This window comes from Botrytis byssoidea (genome assembly GCF_014898295.1).
Source record: "Botrytis byssoidea strain MUCL 94 chromosome Unknown BBYS_005, whole genome shotgun sequence".
NCBI classification, from domain to species: Eukaryota; Fungi; Ascomycota; class Leotiomycetes; order Helotiales; family Sclerotiniaceae; genus Botrytis; species Botrytis byssoidea.
The window spans coordinates 655,775-678,078 of record NW_024065846.1 but is presented as its reverse complement, the minus strand read 5'-3'; the positions used below and the strand labels follow the sequence as shown (position 1 = coordinate 678,078).

At 42.5% G+C, this 22,304-nt stretch overlaps 4 protein-coding genes across 4 annotated transcripts; 2 read left to right on the top strand and 2 right to left on the bottom strand.

Moving 5' to 3' along the window:
* Positions 1-457: 457 nt before the first annotated feature.
* On the top strand, positions 458-1,462 carry EAE97_003015 (uncharacterized protein; the record flags this gene model as incomplete). The annotated part of the gene is made up of 2 exons (XM_038873527.1): positions 458-1,212; positions 1,393-1,462. The coding sequence occupies 2 exons, from the start codon at positions 458-460 to the stop codon at positions 1,460-1,462; spliced, it is 825 nt and encodes a 274-aa protein (XP_038735390.1).
* Positions 1,463-2,843: 1,381 nt separating this feature from the next.
* Positions 2,844-7,276, bottom strand: EAE97_003014 (uncharacterized protein). Its single transcript, XM_038873526.1, has 7 exons — positions 6,990-7,276; positions 6,414-6,829; positions 4,838-6,167; positions 4,024-4,731; positions 3,571-3,973; positions 3,251-3,517; positions 2,844-3,195 (listed from the first exon to the last, which is right to left on the bottom strand). The coding sequence occupies exons 2-7, from the start codon at positions 6,434-6,436 to the stop codon at positions 3,155-3,157; spliced, it is 2,772 nt and encodes a 923-aa protein (XP_038735389.1). The 5' UTR covers positions 6,437-6,829; positions 6,990-7,276; the 3' UTR covers positions 2,844-3,154.
* A 4,794-nt stretch (positions 7,277-12,070) lies between these two features.
* Positions 12,071-13,912, bottom strand: EAE97_003013 (uncharacterized protein; the record flags this gene model as incomplete). Its single annotated transcript, XM_038873525.1, has 6 exons — positions 12,071-12,942; positions 13,064-13,126; positions 13,185-13,240; positions 13,295-13,589; positions 13,652-13,742; positions 13,805-13,912. 6 exons carry the CDS (start codon positions 13,910-13,912, stop codon positions 12,071-12,073), a joined length of 1,485 nt encoding a protein of 494 aa, XP_038735388.1.
* Positions 13,913-15,282: 1,370 nt separating this feature from the next.
* On the top strand, positions 15,283-22,238 carry EAE97_003012 (uncharacterized protein; the record flags this gene model as incomplete). The annotated part of the gene is made up of 7 exons (XM_038873524.1): positions 15,283-15,429; positions 15,483-15,647; positions 15,703-17,798; positions 17,847-17,985; positions 18,433-18,615; positions 18,911-20,831; positions 20,953-22,238. The coding sequence occupies 7 exons, from the start codon at positions 15,283-15,285 to the stop codon at positions 22,236-22,238; spliced, it is 5,937 nt and encodes a 1,978-aa protein (XP_038735387.1).
* Positions 22,239-22,304: the final 66 nt, after the last annotated feature.

The following is a 22,304-nucleotide window of genomic DNA, read 5'->3' as shown; positions in this document are numbered from 1 at the left end:
AGGTCACCCATCTTTCTTCCCTCCCCTACCCGCCATCTCCGCCACCACTTCTATTCAATCAATCTCAGAATTCCCTTCCCTTAATCTCTCTCGGGAGTAATTCTATCCTCCTTCCCCTTTACTTCAGTACATACATAGCATAGTCAATAATAACAAGCAAAATCATTTTGCATTTGTCCACACAGTCTGCTGCTCCATTCTCTTGCATACATACCTGCATGTTCCTCTGACTTTTAGCCTTTACTACAAATCAGGTCAACATTCGATTCGAACATTTCTGCTTTCTCAAAGACATCCCGCAACAGTCAGAATCATTTGCAACGTGTGTCTTGCAGGTTATCAAATCATTTACAACATAAGGTATGCTATTCCTTCTTCTGCCCTTTCTCCTCAAAATAGCCCAACTAACGCATCTATCTGCCATAGTATCGAGTAACTACTTGCACACATATACGTCATGGCTACACAAGAAGAGCTCGCGATGCTTTTCGCTCGTAACCTTTCCCTCCACAACCCTCCTCCTGCCCCCGTAGAAGAGCCAAAGGAAGTTGAACCAACATACACATACTCAATTTCTCAACATTATACCCATTCCGCACATGTTGCTAAGCAAGCTGCCAGACCTGCTTCCGAACCACCTCAAACAGATCAACTTACAGTAGATATTATACTTGCCAGACATGGTGTCGATTCGTCTTCTTTATATCCTACCCAGATCGAACTTTTCAAAACTGCAGATGCTACTCAGCAGATGCGATTGATTGAGTTATGGAGAATCTGCCCACCATACAATGGAGGACGTGCGTTGGCACAAGATCTGTGGGCTGGCCCTTCTACTAGTCTTGAGCAGGAAGAGTCCATGGCCAAGATGAGATATGAACGTCAAATGATGGAAGAAAGAATGTCTCGAACACAAGATTCAAGTATGGACGACGACACTATGAGTGATGGTAGTAGCCACGCTCCATTGACGCCAATTCAAGGTGGAGATGCCCGTTGGAATCATGTTGAGCATGTTGAACCTTATATGGCATCTGGCTATGAAATCTTAGCTGCACGAGAATACGAACAATCGACTGGTCCTTCAAAGGATATCTACTCGCACTTTGGATCGGCGGTTGGTGGACCTCAATACAAACAGTCTACAGACCCAGTCTATAACAATGTCGAGGCCGTTCATGGATACCCAAATGTTGAAGCGATGGAGAACCAGTGAGTATTCCCTATATCTCAAGTTAATGTGTTGGCACCTTGACCTTTCCCCTCTCCCCTTTTTCTTTAACCCCACCTCAAACGATCCCCACTCCGAGTACAACCCCACCTTTTCAAATTCTTGCCCATCTTTGAGTAGCTTTTCTGCACACGTGGTTTTTACTAACTCGATCATTGCAGATATGGAGAATTTCAGAATTATCAGTTTGGTGGATACACAAATGAAGGCGAGGACGAGGAGATGTTGTAAATAAGAACCTGTTTTACTCTAGGTAGCTATAGTTAGCACTTCTATAGAGATGAGCATATTAGGCATGGAATATGGGGAAAGTTATTATTGTTCGGCGAGACATTACATGGATTCTGTTTCTGTTTTTGGAGGAGTATCTGGAGGGTTATTAGGTCATTCATGCATGGAGTATATCTGCATGCGCATTCTTCTACAAATTGTGTTTTTGAAGGCTGGTGGTTGGTCAAGGACGATGATATATTTGTCTTTCATGTATTTCTTCTTGTCCTCTTGATTTATTGTTCTCTTTGTGTGAGGTACGTACCTTCTGATCGACCCGCCCCTCTACCCTTTCTCCTTTACCCTGCCCCCCTCTCCCTCTACTCTACAACACTCAGCATTCCATACCTTTTCACTCCAGTTTTATGTGTCACTTTCAACTTCAAATCACATCAACATCAACGGCATTCGCTACTCAAGGTACGCATCAATACCCATCTCTTCAGCTTCCCCGCCCCACCCCTTTTGACTAAAATACCTCTTACTACTCACTTGAAAGCTCCCCCCTTCTGGACTGGCAACTATACCATCAAACATATTGGATCTGGATCCGGACCGGGATTTTCGTTTGTTTTATTCATGCCCATATTCTTTCCCCGTAGTATAGGCATATATTGAACGTATATATGAAATGAAATATACAATTATTTTATAAATTTTGATTTTTGGTGTGATCAAGGGTGCTGCAAGGGTGCTGTGATCTCAATCTTATGAACACTCTTCTTTGCTCTATTTATAAGCTTCTTCTTCCTCAAGTCTGAATTGGATGTAATGTAGATTACTGTGCATTCTTTGTCTTTTTGCTTTATTCATTTTCACCATCACTCTCTCACGCAATATTTCCTTTTCTTCTGTTACCTCTCTCCCCCCTCCTCCTTCACATCGAATCTTTTGCTGCGTATAGCTAGTTCATTTCTTTTAATCTTTCCATCTTCCCATCTTCTATTCTATTTTAGCCTTCTCATATCTCATCTCATCTCATATCTCAATACTTACTTACTTATTTATTACTTACTACTTACTTACTTACTCAACCCACTCGCTATCCACCACATCTATCCACTTCACTCCAACATCTACTTTGTCATCTCTCTACACACCTACCTCTACCTCTACCTGTCTACCTAGGCAACTTACTCACATATCCTAAACGAGGAAGCGGAAGACGGAGGGGGAAAAAAATAGAGTTGAGTTGTAGAATTTTTGGGGGGTATCTCGGATATCTGAAATCAGAGGCTTAAGGCAAAAAGACCATTTTAAATATGCGCTAGCAAATTATATCATGTCATGTCATGTCACATCACATCATATTACATCACATCATCTTATATACCTGTGTGTGTGTACGCATATATGTATATCATAATTTCCGAGTACTTTCTCATAACATATGTATGTATGTTCTGTCTGTAAGTATGTGTTTAATTCTATTCCCTCAATCCAATCCAAAAGGAAAGAAAAGAAAAAAAAAACTTTACAGAAAGAGGAAAAGAAACAGAAAAGATAACAACGAAAGAACGCCCTCGCTATGCCGCCATATTAGAACCATTCATAAAATCATCTATATCATCGTCTCAGTGTGTTATTCCCGAAAACTATCCCATTTCAATCATTTCTTCTTGTAAAGAAATGCAACCCATCAATAAAAACATTCTAAGATAATTGAGCTAGCTTTTGTAAAGCTGTCAAGACACCTATTGAAACATTAGCAATCGACCAATCACACAATTGTGATAAGTAGAGACATACCAGTAACACCCTGGGTAAGTGTATACCCAGCTTCAGTATTTCTACTCCCCAGACTAACAGTTGTAACATTATCAACCTTCTTAGCTCTGCCCAAATCATTGGCCCATCTGAAGATAACCTCATCATCTCTACCATCACCTATCACTAGTAAGAAATCGACAGGAGAAGTGTGTTCAGCGTTAGGTGACATGTCTTTGGCAAGGCCTTCGAATATCTTCATGGCAGCTGTACCCTTTGACCAGTCAATTGGTTCTACTGCAACAGCTCCTATAATAGAAGTTAGTAGGTTTTTTGTAATGTAAAAAGCTAGGAATCCGTACCTTCAAGAGGAAGAGCTCTAACTCTTTGCTCAACACATGCATCATTAATGTGGCTTGCACAATCACCTGCTTGTCGAGTTGCAGTTTCGAAGTCTTCAGCATTCTTGTAATGGAAGATCAAACTACAGTGTCTTGTCTCAATCCAAGATCCTGGGGTTCGCTCGGTATAATAAGCCATGATACCTTCAACCGAATCTTTCCATGCGCGCATTTTTTCGGGGTCGGCCATCTCGGTCCATTCCGAAGTTCCAAATTGTCTAAGGAAACAGCCATTTTCAGCAATGAGGCCAAGACGTGGAACTCGTTTGAATAAACGGTCAAGCTCCTCTGGTTGTCTGCTAGACATTACATAGACTGTATTTCTTTCGTCTTGTAGAATATCATTAAGAGTATCAATTGTGCGCTATGTACTGTCAGCATTTACCCGAGATCAAGTACTTCAAAACCACTTACTTGCGGGCTTGTTAAAATAATACTGCTCGGTGAGCCCCATGATGCCAAAGTTCCTTCATAATCAATAATGAAGAGCCTACGCTCCGACTTCTGATACTTTTGGCCAAGTATGTTGATCGAGAGACGAGGAACAGATGTGGTTTCCCTCTTGTGCTGCTCATCATAGACCTTGTCGAGGCGATGAAGGAATTCGTTAAACCAATGTTCTCCTGTGTGGTGCATGACAGCTGCATGAAGTTTTGTGAATCGTTCTTCTTTCTCTTCATCCTCCATTTCAAGAGCTTGTTTGATTGCATCGGCGCATTGGCGATAATCCCAAGGATTAACAGATAGCTCATTACCACCGAAGATAGAAGAACTACCAGTGAATTCACTAAGGATAAGAGATCCATGCTTGTTGTGACCTTCGAACTTGCCATCTTGACAAAACAGATACTCATGACATGTCAAATTCATTCCTTCACGCTGACTTGCAATCATCAAGGCATCAGCGACTGTGAGTAAAGCTAGGTATTGTGGATAGATGATATCTTGCTTCAGGTAAACGACTGGTTGATAAGCGAGATTTGCCCATGAAGAGTTGATTCGAGTAACAATATCTGAAACAGTCGCGTCGAGTTCGGCATTCTCTGTGGTAGAGGTTGCTACCTGGATAAGAACAACTTTGTCTCGCCATTCAGGGTATTTGTTTAGGAACAGCTCATACGCCTGTGAGGAGAGAAATATTAGTAGTTGTTCACGGAGAGTTTCATCAAGAATTCTGTATCATCGAGTAATTCCACCGAGGATTTGATAAAGGAGACAGAAAACATACCAAGAGCTTAGGTCGTACACCTCGTACATGATCCAACTTATCTCGTGCAACAATGAGTTTCTTACCACGGTATCTCTCTTGCATCGTGTTCAACCAATGGGTAGCTTTAGGGTCCAGGCGGTTCATATCCAGAGCAACGGGATCAATTCCAATTGCGAGATTAATAACATCGATAAATCGATCCTCGAGTTGAATACCATCGTTTGTGGCTTCGACCATCAAGATACGACTGCAGGTTTGCAAGAAATGGCGTGCATACTCTTGAATCTGGAACCCAATAAGATTTGCTCCTAACATACCTTCAAGTAGTTCCTTGCGAACCGCCAAGCATCGAAATACTTCTGAAGATGGAAATGCAACGTGAAGGAAGAACCCGATCTTAGCGTCTGGAAGCTTTTTACGGATCATTGAAGGTACCAGTAGAAGATGGTAGTCATGGATCCAGATAACATCACCTCTCTTCCATGACTTGACGATCTTGTCTGCGAAAGCTTGATTCACTTTGACATAATAAACCCAAGAATGATCCTCGTAAGCCTTGCTTTTGGGATTGTCGGGAATCTGGTAGTGGAAGACGGGCCATAAAATCTGCTTGCAATAGTGCGTATAATGACCATCGAAATCGCTATCTTTGCAGAAAACCGTCAAAGAATCGTACTCCGTAGCCATACGATCGTCAATGTCCTGCTTTTGTTGACGTTCGAGAGCATCCGTTGGCATTCCTAGTGTACCGACCCAAATCTTATCCTCAAGGTTTCCGCTTCTGACTGCAGCTTGCACGGCATTTCTTAAACCCCCATTACCTTGCTCCGCTGGCTCAACTTCCCATTCGGCATTTGCAAAAACCCTATCATGACTGTCACTTCTTTTGTATTGTGGTTGACGAACTCCAGCGCTTCCAAGAAGCTCTGCCTTCTCCTTCATTTTATTATGTTTGAGAATATCTGCGGGAGGAGGAGAACTGGCTCGGGAGCGTGGTTGGTTGAACATCTTTCCTGCACCCCATGCTGGTGAATGGGGATCGCTGGGCGCGATTATGGAATGTTGGTTCTCTTGTATGGGAAGGGAGGCTTTTAGATTTAAAGGGTCGGTTTGAGCGAAGAATTGTTCATGATCAACATCGTGTATTGGTGTTGCTGGGGGAGTGATATCTCTTTGGTGGCCGAAAAGACTTGGTTTGCCAGTATCGATTCTGGTAGTAGTTCTTCTGGCAGCACCTGGACGTCCAGAGCGGGAAGCGTCTGATTGGGAATCTGGGTGAAGCTTGGATCTGGTAGGGGGACGAGAATTATTGGAAGGAAGTTTGAAGTTAATTGTGTTTGGGAGAAAACTATAATAGAAATACTCATGTTAGTTTTTGTCCAAAAAAAAAAGCTAGATGGAATGGCAGCCAGACAAATGTCTCCAATCTCTGTAACTTCAAAGCCAGAAGCCTGCCAAGTTAAATGGCATAACTTGCGGATCTCTGGAGGCATGTATTGTAGTACAAAACAGTGTTGGATTTCAACTGTGATGTTCCAGAGAGACAATAGACATACGTCTAGCACCGAAATGATTTTGGGAGGGAAACACTTACAGGGAGACCACAAAGACGGTCATGATGAAATTTGTGGAGAGATCCTCAAGAACGAAGAAGGAGAATGAAATTCAATGTAATTTGTTTTGTAAATTGGTAATCGCGCAATCATGAGCTTTGTGATTGTATGCTGGGTTGTGTTGTGTAGCTTTATAGCTTAACAGGAACTTTCTTTATTCGAGGAGAGCAAGTTCGAAGGAGGGGCAGTGAATAAATCGATCGATAGATAGGTAGATAGATAGATGGTGGGGCAGTTGTGTGAAATCGAATCAGTGAAATCAGGAATGGCGGTAGATGTGTAAAGCAGAGCAAGAAGTAATGCAACAAATAGATCGATAGATATGATTGCCGATAGAGAAAACGAGGGATTGTGTTTGTTTTGAAGGGGCTGAGCTGTATTTGAAGTTTGGTCTGGTCTGTTCCACGAGTAATGAGAAGGTAGTTAGTAAAATATTTCTGGAGGCCGATACGTGGTGTGGTGAAAGGTGTAAAGGAAGGGAAAGTTCCAAGGGACACAAGGGTATTGCCGGACCAGTAACAGAGCAGAGGAAGCACGCATGCTTTGTTTCAACTTACAAGTTGGAAGTTTGGAAGTTGGATTCAACTAGTCGAATGATTTATGACTTATTTTGGGTTGGGGAAATGTGGGAGAGATGCAATGCTAGCAGGATGAGGTAAGGTATGAAGTGAAGTACTAGGTAGGTATACTTCTTCGTGGTACCAGTCGATACTTTGGCTCGTATGGTAAAGAGAGAGAGAGAGAGAGAGAGAGAGAGAGAGAGAGAGAGAGAGAGGTAGGAAAGTAGAAGGAGGTCGGTAGATATATCTATCTATCAGTCCTGGTGGTATTCGTTCAATATGATCTGAGTTTTTTCGATTTTTTCCAATTATTTCTTTCCTTCTTTTCTTTTTTATACATCAAAGCTAAAAAGTTTCTGACATGGTACTTTCTAGAGAATTCCGTTTCTTCATAAAAACCATTATCTCATAGCCGGAGCAATTTATCCATTGAGTTTACGTCAGGCACGAGAAAATGAATATAACATGACAATCATGACAATCATGACATGGATTAGAGATGCAAGTATGCAATGTGAATCCACATCCCGCCGCAATTGTTCTCTATCAAATGTTTAAGATAGATTATAATATCCTCTTTCAGAGCAAACGCTCACTGTCTCTCTGTTCATTGTTCCATACCAATTCTCGTCAAGCGATATTTTGTATACCAAGATATCTTCCCTAGATACCCGTATACTTGAGCCATTTATCGTTAATTATAGCCCAGCCCGGAAGATCATCTTGGATATAAGGTTAGTCCCTTAGTATATACGTGGAAACATCGTTCCCCAACAGTCAAGACCCCTCACGACTAGGACGAACGCGCCATCTAGCTAGCTTTGGCATCAAGCGTGTAAGGTTAATGTGTACCTATGTACGGTAAGTGGCCAAAGTACCTCGCGACTCTGTGCCTCTACCAAGTCTATATCAAGAACTCTATTTCAACCAATCAAAACCACCGTCAACTTGATCACAAGAAAGCCTTTGATGGTGGTGATGTGCTCAGGACCTCTGTAGCTAACTATTCTTACCTACACCTACTCAACAATTCCTCTCGACCAACCAATGTTTCGGACTCGTATTGAATTGGTTTCCACAAACTCAAAGACATCTGTCAGTACAGACCTCCATACCTAGGTGTGACTGACTAGCATTGGCACCAGAACTATCACACTCTTTGTTGTATGTAGTTGGTAATGTTTCGCGGTTTGCATTCTTATTTATTGTGACATATAAAATGCAATTCTCAGATATATTCAATGCTTTATTCTATTGATCCATTTATCCATTTATCCATTTATCTGTGTGTTTGTTTGTTTGTTTGTTTACGAGTACTTAGTTATTTATTTATCATGTATCATTTATTAATCCATTCACCTGTTTCCTTCCTTGACTTCCAAATTCATGTTATATCTATTTCCAAGGCAGAGAAGCTCCACCTCCAAAAAGGAAACTTGGCGCTCTAGTCAAGACTTGAAAGGGCTAGAACTCATAGAATGTGTGTCAAAAAACGATCTCATCAGCCACAGCTTGATCATTAAATCCCTGAAAAGTTAATTACTGGTGGGCTGTCTTTCTGCACGAGTGTAGGTACTTCGCTCACTCGCTCCGCTTTTTGGAAGACGACAGAGTAACTAAGGTTACCTACCTACTTTATAATACTACCTAGTACTCTTCTTCAGGTAAATACTAGAGACTAGGTAGAAAGTAGTAAGATATCAAACGGACGCCAAATTTCACTGGACCACTCACCAATCTCCATGCAAACGCGTGCGTCGTATGCTCCTCTTGATTCTTTTTAACGCTCAACCACACACAAAACTTGGAATGGATATTACAAACATGGCTTAATATGGAATAATCCCTTCCATATCAAACATCTACCGCGCTCCCTTCTCTGTAGATGCACAACTTTCTGAACCGACTTTTCCCGACTAAATTCGTTTCCTGGCTGATGCGGTGAAAAGCTCCGATAGATTGCATGATCTGCAATGTCTACTACCTCGTTTGGGACATGGGGAAAATTTGATATCCAGATCAAAAATAAGGTCATCTACATCCATTAATGAGCGTTGGGCACAAAATCCTATCACATCTCAGAATTCGCACCGTACGAACCGGGCCGCTTGCAACCTCTTCCTGATGTTTGTTATCATCGCCAATCATCCTCGTTACGAATTGATCCGCCTCCTAATCACGAACCACCATCTTCATCTTGATATGTTTCAAGGTTTGGAGCTTCTGTGGTTACACGATGAGTCAAGACCCAAACGAGTAGAACTTTCTCGAGATGGCTTCAAAGAAACGAGGAACAAGAATAGATTCCTTCTATGCCGTGATGCAAACGCAATGTAACGCGATATATCATTTATCCTTATCAATCTATATACCGGTATTTGTAGGAAATACCACATTTGCTGCCTAATGGCGAATACCTCAATACACATCAATTTCAGATTTTAAGGAAACAAACCATACAGACACATGAAATGGAAACCATTCTCCCGGAAGTTTTCCAGGTTTTAATGTCGTATTTCGTACCCGTCGAGGCCTGCCGGTTACACAACTTGGCCAAGTTCGGACCACAGGATCTCGAAATGATTGGGATATTTTTTCTTCGGACATGTGGATGTGAGAGTAACCTTCCAACAACAGAACTCATTGTGAATCGTCAATCACAGCACTCATCGAATGGACATCATCGATGCCGAAAAAGAATTGTCTCGCAGTCCAGCCGGTTTCACTGGCTCCCACTAGGATGGCCCGATGAGACAAGAAAGGAAGGAAATTGGAGCTTGCGTTCTACATCTGAGAAGTCTCGTCGTACAACTCTATGTTCTTATTGTATTCGACAGCCTTATTTAGTAATGGAGGACGGTTATTTGCGCATGTAGTGAAGAAGATGACGGTTATAGTGATGAGCTCATCAATCCTTATCTACCAATCTTCTGAGTCAAACCACCAGCGCCTTTCGCTGGTTGGTCCGCAAGAGTTCAACTTTGTATGACTTCTTGGTGTTTAAATGATGGTGACGATAAGGTCACCGTTTTTCAACTCACCACCATCGACTTGCTCATTTTGCCGACAACAGGCTGTATTGATACTTGAAGTTCTTCCGTTCTCAAGGGACAACAAGGGGATTAGTGTCCAGCTCAGTATTACACACTCTGTCAATAGCCCATCAAGTTTACGGAATTCAATTTCCCATCATTTCCATTCACATATTCGTACAGCAATTTTCCATCTCCGAACCAAATTCTATCTAAATTCTTTCACAGATCTAGACTCCAACAGCTGGTGCACGGGTTTGTGGGACGCTTCAAAAAGAGAAGAATCACGACTCATTCAAAGATCGATTAATTTTGATAAAAATCCTACAATCTAAATACTTGATCGAAAATGAGTCTTTGTAAGATTGGAATTTTTCAAAGCCTTTGAAACAATCGCGCAAAATCTATCCTCAAACCAGGTCTCCTTAGCTAGGTAATTATCGACTCGCTTCATCATTATGAAAAGCGTTCCATATTCACTTCTCCCTTCTTCCTCGCTCTCCATGACTATCACTTGTATATATTTTGGAGCCCGGACTGCGATTCAATCAGTGACTTACTCTCTACCTAACACTCACAACCAGTCTTTTAATCAGCAGCAGCATCAGCAGCAGTCTACAATAAACATCCAATAAAAGCCCCGATCTTCTCATCTCAAGTGAACACACACATACAGAACATCATCACCACCTTCTCGCATTTCTCGGAAGAATTGAAAATCCCCCCAAACGCCGGATGGTAGGTATTAATACACATATCCGCCGCTCCCCATCCCCATTCTCCATGCATAAATATATACATATACATCCAATCACAACCACACAATCTTTCCTGCCTTCCCTCTCTCCAGAATACCCTACCATACCTCAAAGCTAAGCAGCTAGATTCAAACCCTCTGTAAATCAACCATTTCTCTTTCGTATATTACCTACATATTACTTACCCAAATATCTACACTACACTACACTACATCTTAACCCCTCACCCCTCATCCCTCACCCCTCACCCCTCTCTTCGCGAATGGGAATGGGAATGGGAATGGGAATTCCTTCTCTCCCTCCCCACCTACCTACCTACCTAGAAAAGACCCCACATACCCACTTCCTCCCTCGTAAAGGTATCTTCTATCCCCTCACCCTCACCCTCACCCTCACCCTCCACATCCCCATTCCCATCCCTCTCCATCCTCCCCCTCCCCCTCACCCACACCCACACCCACACCCAGAGCCCTAAATAATATATATCAAAATCCCACACAAACTCCCACACAAGAGCCAGTCCAACCCCCGAAGTATCTTCCGACCCTCTAGACAACTACCATCGTACCATTTACCACAAACAATTCTAAGTCTCTAACTCTAAATTCCCCAAAATCTAAAGTGACAGTAAGAACGATTTGGAATTTGGGATTGTATATGTATTCATCTCAGGAGTCATAGCTGGATCTTACATATATATTGCTTGGTACCCAGTACTTAATATAGATACCTAGTAGGTACGATATCTCTACATGATATCCCATAGAGGTTTACAGCTGTCTATACTAATATCATGGCAAAGAACAAACTACACCAACATTCGTTCAACATTGTGCAAAATTGCGCACCAACTTTTTGTCACTCCATTCTTCATCACATCATTTTCGTCACATTTCATTCAGATTTTAGGACTCAAGACTCGAGACTCAAATGAAGTATCAAGCTTACTAAATCAGAATTTTAAGGCATGCAGACTCAAGTACTTTATTGTCATTTTCTATTCACATGGACTTAGTCAACGTGAAAGCATAATCATCCAGTAGTGTAACAATCAGGTCCATTGAAATACAGCAAATTGTTTGATTCTACAATTTCGGCCATTTGATGACACAGCAACAAACGCAATTCTAAATGATGAGTGGTTGAAGAAGCTTTTCGCCTAGAATTTTTCCCCATGAGTACACAATGCAAAATACTCCACAATTATGCATATTTGCTTCGCGTTTCAAGTATCAATCAGCCTCGATTGATATCTCAAATCCTTGAAATCCATCTCATCAGTGTAAGATCATCCATCCTTTTTGGCATGACAGCAGCAGTGGTGTTTTGTATCTGGTTGTGCTTCAAGTTCCGAAGGTCTTCGTTTCTGGACCCGTGAACTCAACAAATCTTCCACGAACTTTTTAATGCAATCCAAAGCGACAGCCAGATGCAAGATCTTGTTTGGCCTGGCGCATCTCATCAAAGCCTGTTCAGGAATCTGTGTTAGGAATCGACCAGATATACCAAGTTTTCCCTTAGCAGCCGGAGAGTTCAACTGAATGATGATGTAGAGCAGCTTTCCTGTAGGAGTTTCATTCTGGAAGACGGAGTAGAGAGTAGCCTCCTGCCAGGATTGTATCAACTGTGTGTGATCTATGAGTCTAGAAACATCGGCTATGATAATCTGTCTTCTCACAAGCTCTAACACACTTGCCTTTAAGATTTTGTATTGAGATTCCTCAGAAGGTGGTTGAAATGGAATCTGAATAGCGCATCTATCGACAAATGCTTCATCTAGGCAATCAATCATGTTTGAAGTCGACATGAAAACAACATTTGGACAAGCTCTGACCCTGTCAAAACCAGTGAGTAGAGCATTGGTGGCTCGTAGTGAATCCTGAGCTTCTCCATGCATAACACCCGAGTGTCTTGATACGGCAATAGATTCAACCTCATCAATCAACACAATGATGATGCGTTTTGGATTGACTTGGCACATTATCTTGATCTTGGTAAGCAAATCATCGACTTGGCTGGCGCTTTCACTATAGTATTTCGATAAAAGCGTCGCTGTCTTGACTTGGATGAGTTTCGTATGTGGGAATTGTTCGACCAACCGAATGGCTAATCGTTGTGCAATTGCTTGGCATAGTGTTGTCTTTCCCGTTCCTGGAGGACCTAGGTTGAGTGGGGGGGCTACCTAGCCACCATTGCATTAATAGCAATGATGGTCATTGGTAACCCCATAAAAATTAGACTTAATTCTGATTATTAGGGATAGAGGATTGCGTAGACGCACCATGAAAAAGAGCCATTGGACTCATTTTTTTCTTTGCAGGTACTGCGATTGCAGAAAGCAACACTGTTAACAGCCAATTAGCTAACAAACAAATTCAACGCCACTGGAAAGCTGTCCCTACGCATATTCGATATCATCCAAGACAGATCTTCCTTATGATTTTGATCAAAGATGAGCCTGTGCGAAGCGTTAGTTAAAAGAGCATTTGATGACAATCATTTTGAAACTTACTCCTCCCAACATCCATCAAAATCATGATGAGGCATGTCAAAAACTTCAGCCGATGGTATCTCTGGATCCTCATCGTATTCAACATCTGAATCCACGCCATCGGGGTCTTCAGATGAACGTGTCAACGGTGGCGGTGGCGGAGTACCATGCATCCTGTAGACACAGAAACGGCTTGATACATCTCGAAGTGTGAGATGAGTAGGCTTTTCTTGATTTTCAACGGCGACGATTTCAACTGGGACTAAAGACTCCATATGTAAAGCTATACCTTTGACCCCCCACTCAGTACTACGTTCTGTTGATTCTTGATAAGTATTGATTCCAACGAAGAAAGATAATTGATGCCAGGAGACCTACGTGCAAGAAGAGGCAATATGTCAACGTCAATGCTGCAAATAATGTCTTCAACTTCTGGCTTCTGAATAAACTCAGAAAGAACCTTGTGAGTCTAGTGTATAGAGGATTAGTCAGATCTTTGGAACGAAAATTGGGATTGTCTCATCTCCATACAGCTTTCAAATCATTGCAACCTAAATCATCCTCAACGAATGATCGAAGTCTTGCCTCGAAGATAACAGTCGGTTTTGCAGGAATTGGCTGAGCCGGAACAATCTCCATAATGAGCCTTCAGTATTATTTTCAATTCTATTTTATATATAATGAATTGAACTGAAGGATGTGAGGAGAGTCGATGTCGTGGAGATGGATGTATAGAGAAGAATGAGAATGGTTGAAATGTATGGAGATGGATCTGGAATCATCGAAATTGTAGGCAGAAGGTGAAAGATGAAATGCATATGGAGATAAAAGTACACTAGGGAGAGTAGGATAGAGGAAGGAAGGAACACAAATGGAAGGAGCACTGGAGCAGTTGAACTTTTGACTTAGGTAAGCTTGAATTCTCAAATTACTGCTGGATAACAGGAGGCCTGGAGCCCTTGATAGCTATATTCAAGACTTGAAATCCGTAGTTATTATAATCCAGTTTTGGAATTTTCTGCCTCAAATATTGACCATGTATCTATAATGTGTACAAGGCAATAAGTTCTGTGTGAACATCAAAAGATCCATACTCAAAAATACCGCACGACTACCTACTATTTACTAGGTGAGAGTAGAACCTTCCGACGCTCACACAGAATTTGATCATGCAACCATTACGTTGTGGGTACGGCGAGATCATATCACTTCAATGCATGAACTTATCTCCAGCACAAGAATTGAATAAAATCTTGCTCATGTCTGATATGAAGCATAGGATAAGCCTCAATACCTCTTGAAACTTTGTTGAATCAAGCTCCTGTCCCATTGCCATGACCGTCTGACATGGTAACTCAGACGCATAGATGAGTATCTCAAGCATCACTCTGTGCATAGTAGATGATAGAAAGAACAAATCGTAATCAATCCAAAATATCGAGGCCTCTTCACATGATCATCATCTCCTATGTGAAATGTGTGAAGAAGAAACATTTGAAACAAAAAACACTAATCTGAAGCTCCGCGATGCTACTGCCGTGGAGACTGTTTCGCTCCGCTCCAGAAGATCTTTCAAATCTCTTTAGGGAGATTCGTCCACAGGAGTGAGAATGAATCCGTAGCAAATCTTGTTTGACAAGACCCCAATCAACAGAATGAGGAGGAAAGATGTGATCATGCTTGATACCAGCAAATAGTAAGTTGAATTCAACCCAATCTCCTATATCAATCGCTTTGCAGCAGAGAGGGCTTCGAAGTGATGTAGTGTCTTTCAAAGTGAAGTTTGATGGTGATGTGGCGGTGCTTCAACATCCCGAGGTCACCCATGTTCGCCGGTGGCTGGACGTACCTAATGTTCCTGGCTAACCCGCTTACATAACGATTAAGCGTCATAGCTTGGCAATCCATCACCGCCATAACAAAAGATGGATTCCTTCAGCTAAATTAATTGTTTACCTTGTTGGTAATGTTATTCTTTCAATAATTCAAACAGTCTACCAAAAATTATCATGGCTTCCACTATGGATGCTCTCAGAGCACCGGAAAAGGATTGTCCAACATACGACCCTACACATGTTGAAGGACAACAGACTGCGATATATGTTCAACTGGTCCTTTCACTAACTCTCGGTGTGTCTGCTTTCTTTGGATTCTGTGTAAGTAACGACCAGAGTATGCCTAATCAATGGAACTTTGCTGATATTTGTAGATTCTGCGACCAAAATGGAAGAGTTTATATGCTGCGCGCAAAAGACATGTTGATGCTGCTGCGAATCTGCCAGAGCTTCCGGATACCTTTTTTGGTTGGATGCCTATTTTGTATAGAGTCACAGAAGAACAAGTACTTGCATCTGCTGGATTAGATGCATATGTGGTATGTCTTGACGACCTACTTCACCAATAGAATGAACATCACTAACTTCAATTAGTTCCTATCATTTTTCAAGATGTCAATGAAACTGTTCGGGGTCATGTTTATCATGGCAGCTGCCATTCTTGCCCCAATAAATCAACACTACTATTACGTATTCGATCCATTTGGAAATACAACGAGTCCTCCCGATATTCCAGATTACTCAAAGTTGGACGGTTGGCATGGCGGATGGGACGGGGCTTCGACTTTAGAAGTACCAAAAGATTCTGACGATAAACTACCTGATACCAACTATCTCTGGTCATACCTTGTCTTCACCTACGTTTTCACTGGACTCGCAATATTTTTCATGAATAGACAAACCCACCGCGTAATCAGGGTTCGCCAGGACTACCTGGGAAGCCAATCCACAATTACCGACCGAACAATCAAACTTTCTGGTATACCGGAGGATTTGAGGTCTGAAGAAAAGATCACAGAATTTTTGGAGAAACTTCAGATAGGGAAAGTGGAGAGTGTGACTTTATGTCGTAACTGGAAAAAACTTGATGACATGATGGACAAGAGAGTGCAAGTCGTAAGGAGGCTTGAAGAGGCATGGACTGTACATCTTGGTCAACAACAACGTCCGAGTGTAGGGCCAATACGGAGACAACATTCGGCATCTGATGCGAATGCTGAGGATGGATCGCAAAGTCACGAGGGTGATAATCTTTTAGGAAGCGATCACATTACCTCACACGATCAACCGAGACCGGCTACGCGAATCTGGTACGGCTTTTTTAATTTTCAGAGCAGGAAAGTAGATACAATCGACCACTACGAAGAACAGCTACGAAGGCTAGATGATATGATCAATGATGCAAGGAAAAAGGAATACAGCCCTACAGCACTTGCATTTGTCACCATGGACTCGATTCCCGCTTGTCAAATGGCGGTGCAAGCCCTCCTAGACCCAACGCCAATGCAGCTGATGGCAAGGCCAGCTCCTGCACCATCAGATATAGTTTGGACGAATACTTATCTACCTAGATCAAATCGTATGATTCGTTCTTGGACAATCACTATCTTCATTCTTATACTTACCATCTTTTGGCTTATTCCAGTGGCTGCCCTAGCTGGTCTTGTCAGTTTATGCTCGATTCGACAGGTTTGGCCGGGTCTTGCGGATGTTTTGGAAAGCCACGATATACTCAAGGCTTTGGTCCAGACTGGCTTGCCTACACTTGTTGTCTCATTACTCAATTTGGCAATTCCATTTTTGTATGATTACCTTGCAAACAGGCAAGGATCAATCTCACAAGGCGAAGTAGAGCTTTCCGTCATATCCAAAAACTTCTACTTCACATTTTTCAATGTATTCCTGGTTTTTACCGTTTTTGGCGCAGCGAGTAAGTTCTGGCCAGTATTACAGGAAACATTGAAAGACACAACGAAGATTGCATATACACTAGCCCAGTCAATCTCTGATCTCTCCATGTTTTATACCAACTTTATTTTGCTACAAGCTCTCGGTCTTCTACCTTTCAGGCTGCTGGAATTCGGGAGTGTGTCTTTGTACCCTATCACACTTATGGGTGCCAAGACTCCTAGAGATTATGCTGAGCTGGTACAGCCACCTATTTTTAGTTACGGGTTTTATCTTCCTTCAGCACTTCTTATCTACATTCTATGCATGGTCTATAGTATACAGCCAGCAGGATATCTAGTCCTATTATTTGGAATGGCGTACTTTGCTCTAGGTTATTACACATACAAGTATCAGCTTCTATATGCCATGGACCATCCACAACATGCTACTGGAGGAGCTTGGCCTATGATAGTCTATCGTCTTCTTGTCGGCTTAGGCTTCTTCCAACTGACCATGGCCGGAGTTATTGCTCTGAGGAAAGCATTCACTCCAGCTATACTTGTTGTTCCTCTCATACCATTTACAATCTGGTACAGCTACTATTTCCGTCGAACATTCCAGCCATTCATTAAGTTCATCGCTCTGAGAAGTATAAGAAGAGATAGCGATCCAGACATAAATATTGCTGGCGAAAATATTGGCATCGACAGACCTCCAGGACACATTCGGAGGAGAGGTAGCACAGTTGATGAAGCAAGGGAAAAAGGGATGAGATATATAAACCCAAGTCTCGTTGTACCGTATGTTGTTCCCAAGCAAACTTACTGTTCTATACTGACCTTACATAGATTAGAAAAGATCTGGATAAACAACGACCCAGATAGCGAGCCGAATGGTAGCACTCCACAGTTAAATCGTGAAGAATCTGCCGCAAGTTCGCTGAGTCTTGGCGATACTCACATTTGGAGAGAAGTTGGCGATGAAAATGTATGATGTAATTGTAAATCAAGCGTATATCTTATTGTCAGCATGAGGCAGTGGTTAGTTAGTTATGGTCCTGAAGTTAATGGCATGAATGGCGTTTTCGGTCGTGTTATTCAGGGGTGGGTCGGGCCTTCATTTCATGATTTGATATTGTTTGAATTATATATACCCAGTGTTCTTTCCTAAAAGGTTATCTCTCATTGCAACAAGCTTGAACTTGTGGAAATTCTATCTTTTCCTAACCTTTTCCGCCATAAAGACTGTGACTTATCCTTACTGTTCAACATCGTCTTTTCAGAGAGATGACACAAAATTCTGCACCTAAAAATCGACCTTCTACTTTTCAACATTCATTAGTGAAGATCCTAAAAAGCATAACATAAGGACAATCTCCTAGTAGTGCCAATTATTTCCTATCATTCAACTATTATTAATAACGTAGCCACCCAGCCGGGGGCTGTCGACACAACGTCTTCCCAGATTCTCTTATCAAGAGCGATTGCCGATCACACTTCAACATCTTGTCCGCAAGCTGTTGGGAAAACATACTCTTCGATTGCTGTCACATCTCTTTACGAATCCCCGACAAGACATATCATGACCGTTGGAGACGCATCCAGCACATCGAAAGATGTACGATTGGATGGTGGGGTATTGGAGCAATGTGTTGGTTCGTAGTACCTGACTCGATTGTGACTGGTTGCTATTAGAGGAGGATTAATGATCTAATATTTACATCTATTTAGATTCCCTGGGCAGGCGGCGCTCATCGGCTTTAGGAGTGAATGAAGCCTCCGTGTCCCATAGCTTATCAAATTTAGTAAGGAGACCCGTCTAAAGCAATCATGCCTGTATATCATCAATGCGTATGCTTTGGGATCTTTCGATGAGAGTGATAAAACTTGGACACTAACTCATATACCTGTAGATAACTTCAGTTAATGATACAGTTGTCGATCCTCAGTTTCCGTACAACCCGTGGGAGCTTTCACAACTCGACGTTGTCCCAAAAAACCAGGAGAAACGTGATAAAGGAAAAGGAGCTGAACGTGGAAGAACATTAGAACGAAGCCCGAGATATTGCAATCCTCTTGAAAAGGCTGAATCACGACTTAGAAGAAACAAAACAACCATCGAGGTGGATGGCCGGCCCATACGAAGGCGTGATCGAAGTCATACTCTTCATGATAACCCGGATGATCCTGCTGCAATATTAGATGACCAGGTATTAGAACCATTAAGAGGGATATCTCAGCAAGATAGCTTTTCGGAGGTACTTAGCGGACATACATCTCCAAGCAGTCTGAATGGCTCCCTTGAGGCGAAAGAGATAAAGAGTCGACTTCGATCTAGGACTTCTGGAGGAAGTTCTATAAGCTCCACTATATCTCCAATCGAACCACTCACACGGACAGTTAGAAAAGTTTACAGCAATTCCTCTCCTGTTTCTCCCGAACCAACTTTACCGGTTGAATCACGTTCCAATCGTCTACCCAGTGTTGTTCGATTGGAAGAATCTGCTCGTCAATCAACATCATTCACGTTCTCGAAATTACCAACAGAAATCATTCAACAAGTATACAATTACCTCACACCGGTTGATTTTAATTCAGCCAGACATACATGCCGAGCATGGCTTCTTACTAGTATAGATCGTTCCCTTCTTGAAAACATGATCCGGCGTGGAGGTTGGGTGACTAGTTGTCAACAGGAAATCTCCGATACAAAAAGCTCGACCTTTCGACGTAGCTCCGAATATGAATGGTTCATGAGCAAACGAATCTCGAGAGAATGTGCTCTTGGTCCAGATTGGACGGGGTCTAAAGTACCGGTAAGCCCGGACCACTTTCCACTAGAATCAAAGGATTCACCTTTTTTGCAAGCTTCGACTGTGGATTTCACAGAAGTCGCTGTTCAATACAAGGAAACAACTCCTGCTGGAACCATTTTCACGGTGAGTAGTTGTGGGAAGTTTTTGATGGCTGCGAATGGGTGTCTAGTCTATGTATACGAACTAAACAAAAGCCATCGCGATGTGGATGATTGGTATGAGGTTCAAGCTGGCTCTTTGCGTCCAGTCACCAGTATCATATGTCCACACAGAGTATTAGCATGCAGTATGGATACTTCTTCACATAGATATGCAATTGCTATTTTGCTTGATGGGCGCATGGGTCTTGTGTGTGATATTTCTCTTAGCAATATTGCTCCCCCTGTTTCTTCGGATCCTGAGACCTCGGATCTTTCCTCGCCTCATTCAAGTCGGTCAAATCTTTCCCTCTCTCCAGCAAACGATTTTCACCATGGTGTCTCATTTCTCGATCGCGTTAGCTTGGATAGTTCGGCTCCTGTGCAAAGGGCTGGAAGATCTACAACCGCTTTCGTTTTCCCCGGAATAGCTACAACTCGTAGTGATGGTACTTCTCCAGGGGTTATACAACGACCAGAATACCATGAAGCGCTTCGATCAGCCAGTGCCACGAAGAATTCATACCCTCCTGAGGAAGCTAGCCTCCACTCTGTTGGAGCAGGAAGTCGATTGCGAAGCAAGCTACCAGCTCATAGAGTTTTGAACTCAGATGCAAGAGAAATGCCAGTCGAAACCGGCCCACGTTCAATATATCGAAATCTTTGTTCTGAGGATGACCCTCCTCGTTCTGTGGCAATTTGTCCTCAACGAAGATGTGTGGCTTTTGGATGCTCGGCTGGTATCGAGTTGCATTGGGTTGATGCTTTGACTGGGCAGGATCTAAATAGATGGTTTCCACTTACCGCTCCAAGTGATTTTTTGTTCTTTTTGCCTCCACGTAAAAGTGTAGACTCGGCGAAGAAGCTGAGACTTATTAGCAGTAAGTTATCGTCACCTTGTGTACCCCATAGGAGACAGCAATGTAACTTAAGCGTAAACATTGGACATAAATTTTAATTTGGATAGCGACTTTCGCGCAAGACCCGCTAATCAATTTATAGGTGCGGCTAGACCCAGTGAGTGTACAGCTGTACACGAAAGATCATATGGAAGAAGACCACGAGGTGCTTCATTTTGGCAAAGAATTGGGTGGAGCGGAAGCCACGGGGACAATAGCGAGGAAATAGAACACACTCAGCAGGTACTAACACCAGTGGGAAGATTCCGTAGTGATTCTGGTCGAAGGGTTGATCATTCAGATCACTATCGCGCCATACCACTAAGTGATGGATATCATATTTTATTTACAGATCCAAGTACAGGAGCACTTTGCTTAGGCAGTGATGCCCCTGTCGGAGGACCTACCAAATTACTTCGAAAATTTTGGTTTCAGGGACCGGAAGGTAGGGGTAGTCCAACGGTTTATGCTGGAGGCTCTGATCTAAGCTGGGGAGTAAGAGTCGTGGCAGCATTTGGAAGTTGGACAGAACAGAGTATCTGGATGTTTTCTGTTCCCGGAGATGTGTTTCATGCAGCCCAGAGCTCTCAGAATGCTTTAGAGAGCTCTGTAAGCCACAAACGAAACATTCCTAAAAATTCTAAAAACATGCTATGGCTGGACTGGTGGCCTGATGAGGGACTTCAAGAATGGCTCAATCTCATTCGGCATCCAGTACCTGGTATTCTTACGGGAAATATGTGGCCAATTAGAATAAAAGGTCAGAGAATTGGTATATGCTCTGGAGTAGTCGATCTTGCGATTGATTTAACAAATGGTATCACAGTTTGGGCTTTTAGTACTGATGGAATTGCCAAAATCTGGCGTTTGGATGATGGAAAGCATAGAGACTTCACAAATTTAAGTGTGTCGAGAGATGGTACTATTCGTGAAAATGTCCCGGACGATTATGCCAACGGTGAAATGAACAGCGATTCTCTCACATCAGAAATCCTTCAACATCGCTCATCGCTCGAACAACAATCTTTCGATGGAGCAATGTCGCCAGATCTAGATAGTAAAGTATTTCCTGATATATCAACAATCATCACAGCACGAAGAGGCTCGGGCTGGAGCTATCAAAGTGTTAATTATGATGAAGATGGTGATGTGGTCATGGAAGATATTTATGGTCCGGGTGTGGACATGCCGGCAGCGTGGTCGAAGCCAGAGAGAGAATATGATGAGGATGAACCGTTAAAAGATCAACAGTACCAATATTTACAATCTCGTTGGCCGAGATCCGCGATAGGGTATAGACGGTGGTGGGAGAGGGCTGTGGTGAGTGGGGATTTGGCGAGAGTGGTGGAGGCGAGGGGTGTGTCGAGGATTGAAATTGAAATTCATTAAGGGGGCTTGGGTATTGATTAATGTAGAATGACTGAAGCCAACACATCACTTACAGACGAATAAATG